The sequence below is a fragment of the Mus caroli genome, unplaced genomic scaffold, assembly GCF_978045245.1.
Source record: "Mus caroli unplaced genomic scaffold, Mus_caroli_1 scaffold_9, whole genome shotgun sequence".
NCBI lineage: Eukaryota > Metazoa > Chordata > Mammalia > Rodentia > Muridae > Mus > Mus caroli.
In genome coordinates, this window is record NW_028227264.1 from 7552501 (window position 1) to 7568066 (window position 15566).

The 15566-nt window shown below is 40.6% G+C and overlaps 1 protein-coding gene across 6 annotated transcripts in view; it reads right to left on the bottom strand.

Moving 5' to 3' along the window:
* Positions 1-15318, bottom strand: part of Adgb (androglobin) — a 141392-nt gene extending 126074 nt beyond the window's left edge. For 3 of the 6 annotated variants that reach the window (XM_021175285.2, XM_021175286.2, XM_021175284.2), the window contains exon 1: positions 15177-15318. In XM_021175285.2, coding sequence (XP_021030944.1) covers positions 15177-15292 — 116 coding nt within the window. In that variant the 5' untranslated portion in view covers positions 15293-15318. Of the gene's footprint in view, positions 1-12525; positions 12600-15176 lie in introns of those variants that run through there. The other 3 variants (XM_085842628.1, XM_085842629.1, XM_029482309.2) reach the window with 1 other exon arrangement.
* Between the last annotated feature and the right edge of the window lie 248 nt (positions 15319-15566).

Below are 15566 nucleotides of genomic sequence, written 5' to 3' on the forward strand. Positions count from 1 at the left end.
CCTCTGCCTGTCTGGTGCTGGTATTAAGGTGTGTACCACTACACACAGCTCTAGAGGGTTAACAGTCTTAACAACTATTTTTTTTTAATTTTTAATATTTTTATTGCATATTTTCCTCAATTACATTTCCAATGCTATCCCAAAAGTCCCCCATAGCGCCCCCCACTTCCCTACCCACCCATTCCCATTCTTTTGGCCCTGGCATTCCCCTATATTGGGGCATATAAAGTTTGCAAGTCCAATGGGCCTCTCTTTCCAGTGATGGCCGACTAGGCCATCTTTCGATACATATGCAGCTAGAGACAAGAGCTCCGGGGTTCTGGTTAGTACATCATGAAAAGGAAGATTTCGTTTTTAAAGAAACAAGGGCTCTTGTAATATCTGCCTCCACCTGCAGTCTGTCTGCCTCCACCTGTAGTCTGTCTGCCTCCACCTGCAGTCTGTCACACATAAGTCAAGGCTTCCTCTCCACACTCTTGAACTTTGTAACTAATTAGCTGCCTTTCCTCAGAACACATCAAATGTGTTTCAATGACACTGACTATTACTTTAAAAGATTCCACTTAAGACAGTCAATCCAGTCCTTGGGAACAATGGTCAAGTGGAGCCCAAGGTCGAGTAGACATCAGCACGGTGTGTGTGACTTGCAAGTTGGCTTGCAAAAGCTCTAGCATAACTGAGATCCTTTTCAGTACAGAAAGTGGCTTGTGCCTGGTATCAGTGATTCTAAGAACAAGGTAATTTTTAATTGTGATTTATATTTTTAAATTTTTTATGTGCATAACTGTTTTGCCAGAATGAATGTATATGTACCACATGCCTGATGACTGTGGAAATCAGAAGGGGGTATTGGATCTCCTGGAACTGGAATTATATATATTTGGTTATGAGCTCCCATGTAAGTACTAAGACTAGAATCCTGGTCCCCTGCAAGAGGACCACATACTCTTAACCGCTGTACGATAAAGGAAGATTTGGGAATTTGGAATAATAGAAAATACATGCTGCCAAGTTTTGGAAAATTCAAACCAGCAATAGCAAAACCTAAGAGTTGTACATAGTTAATTTATCTAGCAATGCACCCAAATACTAGTAGATGACAGCATATCATTAAAAGCACAGGCTGTATCAAGTTTTCAAATATAGAATTTGAATGGAACACATTTGATGGAAACATTTAAAAAAAAACTTATTACAAGTTAAGGGAGTAGATTTGTAACATAAAATCTGGATATTTCAAATGGTTAAAATGGAATATAAAAAACCCCAACCAAATAAACAATGCAAGTAACAATAATAACAACAAAATCCCAACAGTGTTTGGAGGGAGGTAACATTTCAGATAGCTGAGTGAAAAGCTGGCTCCCATAGAAGAAAAGCTAAGCCAGGAAAGATGCTGCTGGAGAGGAGAGCAAGCACGAGGAAGCGGTGCTCAGTGGTTGATGACAATAAGTACACTGATTACAGAAAGCATCTGTAGTAAGTTGTAGGACCAAACAGTTCCATGCATAAATACTCACTGGAAAGCAGATTCAAATGGTAAAAAGTGCAGCTTGAAGAACTGAAAGTCTAGCTATCCCAGAAATGTCATGAGGAGGAGGTGTCAATAAGGAACAAATGTCAGAGCCACTCATAAGCCCTTAGCCTTGAACTAAGGCTGGTACTGCACTCTCTGTAGCTTATGGTATAGCAGGCTGGGCGCCTTGAACAGAGACTGACTTCCACTCTGAATATAACACCAGGGAAGGTATTTCCCATATGGCAGAAAACTCAAGATTCTAGCAGTAAGATTTGAGAGGAGGGGGGAGTTGTGGCCAAAACTTTAAAACATAGTAAATGTTTTTATGTTGGAACCAAGTGCTAGGGGCCTCTGCTGGTCCACTGGCTATGTTGTAGCTTGCTTGTAGCTAAGTTTTGAGTTTCTGGAGAGAGACTAGGGCCCAAGAGAAGAGGAACCGTCTTTAGGTAACTCCCAAAAGCAGCCATTTGTCAACTAATTAGGTGTCTTCTCAGGAGTGTAGATCAACTGGTTTCAGCAGTGGCTTAGGGACCTCATCAACCCAAAAAATAATAGCAACAGGATGGCAGGAGTTAAGTGTCAGACCCCAGAATAGCTACAAGAGATGAACAGAAACTACAGAGCAAAAGGCATATATTCAGGAGCAGTCAGTGTCTCAAAAAGAGAGGGTTAAGCCCAAAAGAAGAGAAAAGTAATAATTCTAAAAGCCTTTAAAATTAGTGCAATTAGATTTCTCAAAAAGGGTGAAAGGGACATTTCTAGTCAGGAGTGAGACTGGAAAGGCATTAAACAGAAATTCAGATGTGAACAAAGACCTTTTTTAAAAATTCAGTAGAAAAAATTTAAGAAGTTAATTATTATAAAATAACATAAAGAATAGATAATATATTGCTATGTGTGTGTGGAGGGGGTGTCAGAAAGAAGATGTTTAAAAGCTGGTATTTACTTAGGAAGAAAGAAACAGAAAGTGTGGAGTAGAGATGTGAATAGACTTTAAAATGTTACACAGACAGACTAGGGCTTCCAGAATGATAAAATTGTTAGAATGTGGAAATGGGGATAAGGTCATTAGCATGTTACAGATGACTTAAGAAATATGTAAAATTTACAAAAGATGTGTTTTCAGATCGAAGCTTAGCCATTTTTTAAAAGATGGATAGGAGGTAGGCAGGTGGTAATCTGAGCCTACATACTAGTGTATGAAATGAAAACATAGTATATTTCTATTTACATAACAGAAAGCCAAAATTACCTAAAATGAAGAACTATCTCAAATTCATAGTAACAGTCGGTACCAGAGAGGAATAAAGTGGGAACTTCAGAATGGAGGTAAATCTATTTGCCAGGTCTAAAGTCAATATCCAACCAAACTCATATACAAAAGATAAAAATGTTCATCTTAAATGAGATACAAACATGGTAACATTGACTCTATTATGACAATTTTTTTTTTATAAAGCAGACAAGAACCCTGAAGGAATTACTTCAGAAAAATGAGAAGTAAACATAAGGGCAGGCCTCAAATGACAAAAGTAAGTAAATTATATAACATGTTAGCAAAGATTTTTAAAATATGTCCTACAAACACACAATAGTAATAGTAATAGCTTTGTGTGTTTCAAAAGATATAATTAAATTATGTAAAAAATTAGAGCAGATAACAAAAGGAATTCTGAGGGATAGAATTATTCTTGTGTTTCTCTGTAGAAGCAAAGTAGCCATAGACCTTGGCAGAGAGTACCTACGAGTATGGATGTACGTGAGAAGAGATTAAAGATTCTCTGAGACATGAGACATGAAACAGAGGAAACACAAAGGATGGATCTGTGTTAGTGGAGAATGAATTGCAAAGTGTACTATAGGAAGAAAGAAACTGAGTATGCAGAATCATTAATGTGAGGCAAAATAACAGGTGTATCTGAGAAGAAACCATTTTAGGAAAGTCTATCATTTCAGTCCAGTTAAGGAAAACTCTCACCTAAACCATGTTTCACTTATATCTATGTACTGCTGAACACTGACTGCTCTGTGGTGGGTCCAGAGCAAGTAAATTAAATACCTTGCCCGATTCGTAATTGAGACAAGGTCATAATTGTTTTTACATATGATAATGTCAGTCCACAATTTAAAATATTTCATATGACTATTGTTAAGACTGGCATAAACATGAACTGATGTGTTGGGTTTGGGTTGATGCAGAGACTCAAAGGAAGCATATGTCACCTGCAGTGACATCTCTTATTTCCTCCCTACTCTATCCCTCTCTCCACCTTCACCTTCTTCCTCTCCTCTCTACCCTCCTTTATCGCTTTTCCTTTCTTACCTTCCCTCTCTTCTTTCCATCGTTCTACCTAATTTTTAAATCAGAGACATCCTACCTGACATACAGCATGGATAATAGTTTACTCACAGTACTACATATGACAGAAACTGGATAAAAAACTCCATGATTAACAGCAAAAGGATTAGGTTATTTTCTTAGTGATTTTACTTGGGGCTGACAAGGAACTCAACTACAATGTGATGGGAAGAGAAGGAAATAAAGCTGAAGAGCGGAACCAAAGAAGGGGGAGGAAAGCTACTGGACACTCTGGAGAAAGGACAGTGGGAGTCCACAATGACTGACAGGAAGATGACAATAGCATCCATTAAATGGGTAAAGGAGGTAGTGCACAGATTGGAGAGGGGACAGATGACCCCCACATTGGAGAGATTTCCTTTGAAATAGGACACATCCAGTTAATTTGTCTACTTGTACAAGTATAACTGCAGGAGAATGCATGTGCAGAGATATTAATGGAGTTACACTTTATTGTTGGCTATTGTTTTAGATGGTTAAACGGGAGGAAAGTGAAGGTCGAACTCAAACCATTCCTTAGTCAAACAGGAAGAATCCATACCCCATTCCTTCATCCTTGACTCCAAAGCCAGAAACCTCTGGCCAAAGCTGCCAAGTTCTGCTGCTGGCTAAGGCTGGACCATGGCCCCTTGTTCAATTACATCTTTACCAGCTTTCTGTTTTTTTGAATGGTTTCCTTCACTGCCTAAGCTTGCCTGTCCTGAAACTTGCTTTGTAGATGAGGCTGAACCCAGAGATCTGTATGCCTCTGTCTCCTGAATGCTCGGATTAAAGGTATGTACCACTATACCTGTATGTGACTGGAGCCAAACTTTTCTGTATTTTGTTGACTGTTGAAAGCTTAGCTGGGTAGGGTCTTGCCCTGAGTTCACTACTCCCTTTATTCCTCTTAGCATCCAGTTTTTCTTTAGTCTGTGTATTTCCTTGAACAGAAGATTTAGCTCCATTATTCCTGGTACCTCCTTTTGTTTTGTGACTTTCCTTGCTCAGTTTGCTCCTTTTCATTATAGATCTTTATAAGCATGGCCATTAATAACTACCTGACATAGTCCACACTAGGTTGTTTCAAAATCTTCTTTGCTATTGAAAGTAATCCAAAACTTTAGCCTCAGAAAAAAATTATAGACAAGGGAAAAAAACAGCCACATTCTTCAACAAAATATCATAAGTACAGTTTCTAGGCCACATACTGAAAATCTCCTTTGAAACCTCTTAAGCTAGGCTCTACAGTTCAAATCACCCTCAGCACCACTGCCTTCCATATTCCTACTATGATGACCCATTAAACCCTACTTAAAGCATCCAACTACTTTTCTAACACAAAGTCCTAAAGTCCATATTCCTACAAATAATAGCAGTCAGGCCTAGCACAGCAATATCCCACTCCTGGTACCACCTTCTGTCTTAGTGTTTTATTGCTGTGGAGAGACAACATGCCAACATCAATTCTTTGTTGTTGTTGTTGTTGTTGAACAATAATTTATTGAGATCCCTCCCTCCCAGCCTCTGCAATTCCGAGGTCACTTTCTCCGCTTGTAGATCTTGTTTGCAAGTTCCATGAAGATGGATGGGGTAGGGGTGCAGAGCACTGCTCTATGAGACTCTGGAGGCAGTTGTAACTGTCTTCCTCATACTTGAAGAAAACAGACTCAATTCTTATAAAGGGAAACATTTAACTTGGATCAGACTTACAGTTTGAGAGGTATTGTCCATTATCATCATGTTGGGAAACATGGTAGTGTGCAGGCAGACATGGTGCTGAGAAGCCTAGAGTTCTACTTCTTAATCCTCAGGCAGAAGCAGGAGTCTGACTGCCACATTGGGTATAGCTTGAGCATAGGAAACCTCAAAGGTCAAGCCCACAGTGACACACTTCCTCCAACAAGGCCCCACCTCCTCATAGTGCCACTCTTTATGGGATAAGCATTCAAACACATGGATCTATGGAGGCCACTTAAAGCAGTATGGTGCCTTGGGACTGGAGTTATAAATGGTTGTAAGCTGCCATGTGGGTGATGGGAATTGAACCCTAGTCCTCTGAGAAGGCAATGCTCTTAACTTCCAAGCCATTTCTCCAATCCCTTATCTGAATTCTTTTGATGAAGATCACAAGGTCTATGAAACCACAGAGAATCCAGAAGGAGATCTTCAATGACAATTTCAAAACAAAAACAAACAAACAACAACAACAAAACTCAAACTAAACCAAAAACAGCTCTTACCTCACTATGGCTAAGAGATGTTTATTCTGGAGCCAAATGTGAATGATCATAGCCTAATAACACAAGTTTAGATGACAAATATGTCTGTGAGTACATCAGGGCAACAAATTACAGTAAAGTGGGGAAATCTTGGCTCTAATGCCTCAAATGCTTTCAGACAGCATTCTTAGATTTTGAGTTGGTAGAAGCTAGTGGTTAAAATGTCTCACATGGTAGTCACAAGGATGTTAGATGAGACAGATATGAACAATGAATAGATATTAAGAAGGTTAAGATAGCCCCAGACAACTTGGCTCACTCTCTGCAAAATTCCACCCTCTCCACAGTCACTAAAGTTCTGACTTGTCAATCAACATTGACAGTGTCTAATGTAGGTAGGGCTTCTTTCCAAGAACCTTAGTTTCAATCAATAAGCTTCCATGTGCCCTCCATCTCCAAACCCTTAGAGATGAAAAGGGATTTGAAAGGCAGGCTGCTGCTGCTCTGGCCACACATCAAGTGCATTGGCTACTTCAATCATTACCATCTGTCACTTCCACAGCAATGCTCATATTTATTAAGAACAATCATAACAGGATATAAAATCCCTAGATAGTGTTCTTTGCCCCAAATTCAGGACTGAAACAAGCCCACAGTACTGAAAGGCACTTACACGCACAGGCTCAAACTAAGTCCATGAATAACAACTTCAACTATTTCCCCCATAAACTTGTTCTTTGTATAAGTTACAAACGAGGCCCATATTTTCCCCAGCCCTATGTCCACACAAACTGCTACTCAGTCTGTCTACAGTTTTCATTGCAATAGTTTGCAGAAAAGGCTCTGTTGCCAGTTTAAGCTTTTTACTTTGTCTTTATCTTAACATCACCTAGCTAAGTTTATGAACTACCTTTCTAGTTCATAACTGGGCCAGAGACTTGCCTAAACCATTTCATAGTTCTTTCTATTTTCTCTTCTTTTGCCTCTGCACCCACGAGATAGTGACGACCTTGAGCTTCTGCTGTTCCTAACTGGCTGAGACACATGCTCCCCACTAGCCCCAGGATATCGTTCCCCTGCACACATCCCACAACCCAATACAGTGGTCCTTTGCCATAATTCCACTTACACCCATGTTCAACAGACAGTCCTGGGTTGACCCTTGCCTCTTGATCTACAAAGAGGCTATCAGTAAGAGCTGGTGCCCTAGGATGCAGACAAAAGGCTGAGGAAATGGAAGCAGAAAAACACACTGATCTTAGGAAATGAACAGAGTAATGTGTGAGGCTCAGATATTTATTCGCTCAAATGAACAGGATAAAAATAATTGCTAAATTTTTGGACTGCAGTATTCATTATGATATCATTAAAATAACGTCCAATATTCATTTAGTTTAAAATGCACCATGTATTAATTTAACCATACAAATTAGGATGGCTATGGCCTCAGATTCTGAAATTAGCTTGAACGTACCCTGAGAAGGGATACCGACAGCCCCAGGAGACTAAGATGAAATATTCTCAACAAAATTTTCAAAGCACCTGCTTGGGTGCTTCTTCATCATGTGGATTTGCTGGGGCAGTTGGGGTAGAGGGAGTGAGAATAAGCAAAATAAGATATCCTTCCAAGGTATCCAAAGGTTTATTTTAATCTGCTTGGCTATGGTCTTAAATCATTTTACCTTATATTACATGGCAGACTAAGGATACAGACCATTTCAATTAATTCCTTCATTTAAATATTTCAGGCCTACAAATGTCAAATAATCTGAAAGTTAGTGGGATGTTTTTACAGTTATGCTCTTGATGAAGCCATGATTTGCTCCGCTGGAAGCCTTATGAAGGAATCCACAGTATGAGAGCATAAACTTGATCATGCTTTAGGAGGAGAAGCATCTATGAGCATCTACTTTTAAATCTTTTTATCTAGTCACTTTTTAAAAATCTATTTCCTGCTTAAAATGAAACATGTCAAAATTTGGTTAACTCTGAGCTGGGGAGATGGCTCAATGGGTACAGTGCTTGCTGTGTAAGGAACAGGACCTGAGTTTGAATCCCTCCTACCCATATAAAGCCAGAGGGAGTGCCCTCCTGTAATTCCAGAGAGGGTACAATAAGATATAGATGCAAGGGAGCCCTTGGCATCTCATGAGCCAGCTGCTCCCCAGTGTAGTGTTAAACAAAAGACTCTCACAAAAAAGGTGAGGTTGAACACAGACACCCAAAGTTGTCCTCCAACCTTCGCATGTACATAGTGCCACAAGGACATCTGTGCACACACATACACATAGCACACTAAACTTAAAATAGATAGATAGATAGATAGATAGATAGATAGATAGATAGATAGATAAAAGATTGACTTCAACAACAAATCAAGCCCCTGCTGCATATAACTCTTAAACCACATCAACGTGAGTGAATTAATACATAAGTCTTCAGAGTGAAGACCAAAGGAGGAGAACTAAATACAGAGCCCATTACAGTCGAAAGGCAGGCCTAGCTTCACTGGGCAGAGCTATTTGCTTTGTATTTTAAAATATGCAACGGACACTTACATAATGCCGTGGTCTCTGCTAAGTGTTACCCAGGGGCAGGGATTCTTGTGTCCTGAGATGAGGCTGCCCTCTGCCTCTCATATTGATTCAGAGGGTTTTATGACCCAGTCACCAGGCTTGTTTCTACTTCAACTCAGTTAAATTACACATGCATTTATTACTACACACTGTGCCAGGCCTTGAAAATACAGAATAAACAGTGCATTATACTAGACCAACCACTTGTTAACTCTTCCCTTTCCAGGCAACACCCTATCTGAACAGCTCATGTCGATTTTCCCAGTTACTTTCAGATCTGCTCTGCCACACTGTGTTCTTCATACTCAGCAGGAGTTGGCAGAAAGAGGCATTCCACAAGCTCAAATGTCTGCCCTTTTCATTCTACCTCTGTTTGAAGTGCAGCATGAAGTTCTGTGGATCTGTCAGATATCTAAAGTCTGTGTTTCCCACACTCATTTACAGTTTGAACTCTTTTAGCCTATCCATCCCATTCTGCTACATTCAAACAGCTGCTTCATGAGCTAGTACCTGCATCAAGACCCACAGACCTCTCTGCACAAGCAGTCTAGATGATCTCTTGTGCCCCAAACATTCCCAGCCCCAACACTAGCTGTCTAAGGAGTGACTGTTGAGGGAAATTATGAAAGACGCCAGTGAAAAGTAACTTCCGCTCTTAACACACACAGCCTCAATCTAGGAGTCTCATGACTTTGCTAATCTAACCTTATGCTGACACATGACTTCTTTGCTGTCCAACAAGTCCCCAGGGGAATTAAAGCATTACCATAGATTTTCTAGTGGCTTCCTTTATGAATTGTTTCCCTATCCAACCTACATCATAACTCCTTTGATGGAAATTCGCATGTCCCGAAATTCCTTATCTTTTGTGGCTTTCCAATGACGTGGCTGTGAGACATGCTCATTTAGTAGTTCCAAATATCATGAAGAATTAGGACTTCCTCCGAGCAGGTTTCTTTCTTTTTTTTTTTTTCCTTTTTTTTAAAAATTAGGTATTTTCCTCATTTACATTTCCAATGCTATCCCAAAAGTCCCCCATACCCTCCCCCCCCCACCCACTCCCACTTTTTGGCCCTGGCGTTCCCCTGTACTGGGGCATATAAAGTTTGCAAGTCCAATGGGCCTCTCTTCCCAGTGATGGCCGACTAGGCCATCTTTTGATACATATGCAGCTAGAGTCAAGAGCTCCGGGGTACTGGTTAGTTCATAATGTTGTTGCACCTATAGGGTTGCAGATCCCTTTAGCTCCTTGGTTATTTTCTCTAGCTCCTCCATTGGGAGCTCTGTGATCCATCCAATAGCTGACTGTGCCGAGCAGGTTTCTATCAGTGAAGCTAGCTTTTTAAATTTGTTAGGTGTTCCTTGTTGTTGAGCTCTACAAAGGTCAACTAGGAAATCCCAAAGCCCCTGTAGTCCTTCCTCTGACCCTCCATCTCTGCATCTCTGGCTTCTGCCTTGTGTGCATGGTGAGGAAGGAAATACATTGAATTCTGACATTCATCTTACTCTCAGTATTGGGCGGGGCTTTCCTGATATCTCTAAGCAGAGGAAATGTAGCACTTACCAACTACTGCTGCATGAAATCAGCTTTCTCTGGGTTTCTCTCTCTCTTTTTCAGACAACCAAGAACTCAATTTAATGCCCAGAAAGGAAACTATTCTATTTTATATTGCTTTCATAATATCATTGAAATTTAAAATTTTAAATAATCCTGCTTTTCACATTTCATATGGTCAGATACCTTGGCCTTTTCTGAAAGTTCTATACAGTAAAGATATATGCTGTGGTCATAAAGATAAGATTAGCATGGAGATGAGTCATGTGTCCCTCAATTTGAGAAAGGTTTGATAACTACATGTTATCATCATTACAAATCTAGAAGGTGGCACATTTCTTGTTACTTGAATAAATTTCTTATAGTGCTCAAAATTATGATCTGAATATGTTATTGGAGGTAGAAAATTTTGTTGCTACTAATATTAAAATGTACCCCACTCTGAATCACCCTTCAAGTGCCAAGTATTTCAGCATCTCAAAGTGTACAATAACAATTCTAATGGCTTGGGTGGGGAGTGCTGTACACGTGACCACAGTTTACATGCAGAGGCCAGAGGGAACATCCCCTTTGCTGTTCCATCACTCTCTGCTGTGAGAAACAAGTGCTGGTAACTGCAGTTCCGGGCATTTTATTCTCCTAGACTGCTTAGAATTGGCTAAGGCACTGAAATTATGCTAATATTCATTATGTTAAATGGTAACCAAAAAGTCAATTACATTAAGATTTTAAATATTTTACTATACCAATGTCCCCACACTTATTTTTGGAGTTAACAAAAAATCCAATGAATAAGAAAGAAAAACAACGCAGGGAGTGTTGGGGCGAAATCAATCATATTTTCACGACCCGCAAAAAGAAAAATGCAACATTTGAAACCCACACATTTGTTCAACTTCATAAATGGGGCTAGGGTGAGCCCTAGAAAGATTTCATATGGGTTGAGAGAGTAGGAGTGCCTACAATACAAATATTAATGGGGTATAAGACTGACCACTCAGTCATACCTACTAGGGGATTTTACCATAGATGGGTCAGTTGCAACATGGAATGCAACAATAAAAGATGCCAATAGAAAATCAAGTTGGGAATGGAGGGAGAAATGGCCTTTAATCGAGTCCCAAAGAACTGAAAACCAAGGTAAGGAACCAAACTAAGAGCTTACTTACCAAGCACACATTAAGAGCCTATCAGGTATCCGTGACCCCAGTATGCAAAAGCCGGACGTGGCCCCTGTCTGCAGACTGATGCATCATTTTAGGGTCAAAGGTACTAGGTATGATGGCTCTAGCTGGATGGCTGCTTTCAAAAATCTGAAAATTTGTTCTCTTATTCCCTTTTCCTGGATCATGGGAGAGCTGATTGATTCTGTTGGCTCTGTAACTTCAGGAGTGGTAAATGATGTCAGATTCTCTAAATTTCTCCCACGGTATTATGAAAGACAATGGCACCAGAATCTAGCTGGGCTTTGATCCCTAGTGCTTTGGGAGTGTGTGACGCTTGGTTCTGTGCTGGTGAGCCAGCCTCCTGTTTCTTTGGTGAAACTGCAGAGGAAGGACTTGATTTGCCATCCACTTGACATGCTCTCTTTTATTGCTATGTCAAAATAAGATCTGGTACTTAATATGTAATCAATGGTCACAAAATTTACCTGTAAAATATTATATTGTGGAAGTACCATTTTTTCTGTTTTTATAAATCAAACATACATTTGTATCAGCAGAATTCAATTCAGATTATAACTATAAAGAAGGAAAGATATCTAAAATACATCAACTCTTCCAAAAGAAATCAGCAGTCCTGGCAAAGGAAGATCCAGCATCTTGCCAGTGTGACCTGAGACTATCACAGGATCCTGACACCCATATACCATTCAAACACTGATGAAAACTGATTGCTTTAAGGATTTAGGGTTCAGGACATCCCACCAAGCTCCTAAATAGGTTTGAGCCTTTAATGTTGATTAGCTTTATCCATTATTATTACTTGGGGAAGAGGCTTAAATTTTTTTTCAAGCCTGGTAAAATCTGTCAATCGCTGTTATTTATTAATTTAGTCCATTAAGTATTTTTACCGACTATTACCATTCTGTCTACGTGAGTTCACAAATGGGAATTTACAGAGCAGGAAAGCAGCTTTTCTGGAACGGAAGTGGCTCTAGATTGAGGTAGATAAAGAAAAGGCATCTTTAAGACAGGTTCCCCCTTAAGGGAGGACAGACACAAGCCAGGCAAATCTGGGAGGAGGTTCAGCTCTGGGTGGGACAGGCCTGGGGTCAGGGGAGGGGAAGGCACTACATGATAAAGGTCCCTTACTCTTTAGATTTATCTGATCCATGAGCGGAATTGATCCGATGCACTTCTTTCCTTTTAGCTTGTTTAGAAGCCATGCCTGCGGCCCACTCTAGCAGCCTCCAGCAGGGCCGGCTGAGAGCGCGCCCCAAGGCCCACGAGACTTCCAGCGTCTGCTGTTGCCAGGAGACTGGCAGCGAGTTCTGACAACCGGAAGGCTCCTCCCAGGCCAGCTGGCTGGAGGGCCGGCTCCGAGTGAAGACTCAGCTTTAGAGTTGGTGTCTGGAAAGGAGCTGTGATGGGGGCAAGCGTTGACAGGCTTATATGACTGCGGACACTCCAGCTTGTTATGCCTGGATCTGCGGCTCTGAACTTTAGACACAGACTCTCTCCGCGTTTCAACTAACAGAATACAGACATTATCATTGTCACACCTCGGGTGTTCTCTTAGCCGAACATAGGAGTTCCTTCATTAATACTACTGTGTTTGCCAAAGGCCTAAAATAAACAAACAAACAAACAACTAAAAAAAAAAAAAAAAACGCTGGACAGTGGGGGATCTTAGTAAAGCCAAGATCTACCATAGATCTCAGGCCCTCTGTGCAGTTATCTTGACTTGGGGCTGATTCTCTTCGAGCCTTCTTTGCCCATTTGTTAGCAGGCGATGGTTTTATCTACTCTGAGGATAAAATGGATATAAAGTGTTCAGCACAACATGCAAAACTCTTTATGCACCCTTTGGGAGCAAACAGATGAAACGAATGAGTATGGCCAATCTGCTAAATACGAACCTGTGGATCACCTGCTCAACTAAGAAATGCTTGAACTGGAAAACCACCATTCACAAAAACAAAACAAATTATTGTTTTCAGCCCATTGTAACTTCAAGTCAAATTTGACCTATGGTCCTGAAGTTTGGAACATATAGGTGACCTTTCTCATAATCATGGAAGTAGTAAGCATCCTTGAGTAAAATAATTCTGTTCTTGAGAATAAGAACATGAGAAGTCTATCATCCAGTTGAAAAGCCACTTCTTAAAATTAAATCTTTAAACCTTGACAAATGACTGCCCAACTTTCACCATTCTGCAGAATCAGGCTGCCAGAGGATTATAATCTTAATATTATTTAGAGTTACATACATACAAACAACCACATAACTACTTCATATTTTATATATAAAATCAATTCAAAGCTGGAAGTGTTAAATTTATGACTACAAAAGCACCCTCCCCCCAAATCCTTCCTTTAAACTGGATCTACAGAGAACGGAAGGCCCCCCCTTTGTGAGCCGACTTCTAGAATTTTCATAGAATTCTTCTAAATGAATATAGAGTAAATGAGGAAAAAGCAATATTAGCAATATTAGCAATATCGTTTAATGAAGTAATAAGGTATATTACCATAACTTGATATAAATGACCCATGTGTAAACATGGCACAGCTTTAGGAACTAACCACACAGAAGAGTACATTTAATTCTGAGCCAGGGGTATCCTTGACAGGCTTGCCCAGGGCTGCAAATGCGGAGGCCCCGAGAGAAGAAAAGTTCTGCAAATCAAAACAATAACATGCCAAACAAATCAGGACAAACATATTTTACGTATAAAGGACCTCAGACCAAGAGGAGCAAAGTGTCTTGCAGGAAATCACAACACCACATACTGATGCAGTGTGGATAAGGATTAAGTAAGGAGAACTGCTTTAAGCCAGGAATATCACAATTTCACTCAGAAACTGTGTCCTAAACATCTATTGTTAAGAGTCAAAATACAGAGAATATACAAGAACAAAATGAGGGGAATCACTAAACAATTTTAAGAAGTATGCTGTTTTGGGAAATGCCTAGCCTGGTGTCCCTCCTTCTGTAAGTAATCTATGGAGAATGGAGTGTGTAAAGATACAACCTGTCTTCATTATGGGGTTAAATCATTGAGCAAGCCACATAAGCAGCGTGTGTATATCTCTAAACCTTACAATGACATATGTCCTAGGGCACGAAAAGAGACATGGCCTTATAGCTCTGCCTTTAAAGTAAATTCATATGTTTATAGTTATGATAGAAGTAATTTTGGAATAATAGTTAAAATACCAGCTGTGACTTGCTGTGTGTTTGCTACATGCCATGTTTGGGAAAGGGTGCTGGATCCTTTAGAGATAACCCTGAATGTAAATGCTGGCTCTTGTTCATTGAATGTTCATAGGCCAGATATCTAACTTCCATTTTCTTTATTAGTAAAATAGGGAAGAAAAGGGATGTGGAGACTGAAGTGTCCGCTTCCTGTATCCTGGTGGGACTTCCAGTAGAGGGAGGGGGACACCAACCCATCCACAAAACCTTCGACCCAAAATTTATCCTGCCTACAAGCTGTTCAGGAATAAAGACAGAGCAGAGATTGAAGGAATGGGCAACCAATGACTGGCCCAACTTGAGACCATCCCATGCAAGAGAGCCAAATGCTGACAAGATATATGATACTCTGCTAGGCTTATAGACAGGAGCCTAGCATTACTGTCTCCTAAGAGACTTTATCCAGCAGCTGATGGAAACAGATGCAGAGACTCATAGTCAAACACTAGGAGGAGTTCCGGAGAGGGGAGTCTTGTGGATGAGTGGAGGATAGGATTGAGGGAGTCTTAGAGATCAAAGACAAGAAGATGCAGAGTCAACTAACCTGGACCCATAGGGGCTTGTGGGACCTGGAAAAGCAGCCTGTTTTCTGGTTGAGCTGGGTTTAAACCCCAGAGTCCCAGCAGTTCCTGCAAGGGATGAAAGGCGCTTGCCTGCCATGTTTCTTGACACCAGGCTCCTGACAGGAGGCCTCAGCTCTCCATTATTCTGTGGCAGTCACGTAGGACAATGCCCCAAGCCTCTGGTATTTGGTCTGGATTCTACCCCCATGGTAACCTGGCTACAGCCCGGTTTGCTCCTCCCCACAGTTACCTAGCAACAGCTAGGTAGGCCTGGCTTTCTATAAAAGGGGCTGCTTGCCCCCTCGTCTCTCTCTTACTCTTGCATATCTCTTTTACCCCCTTGCTCCCCCTCTCTCTGCATTCCCTTCTCC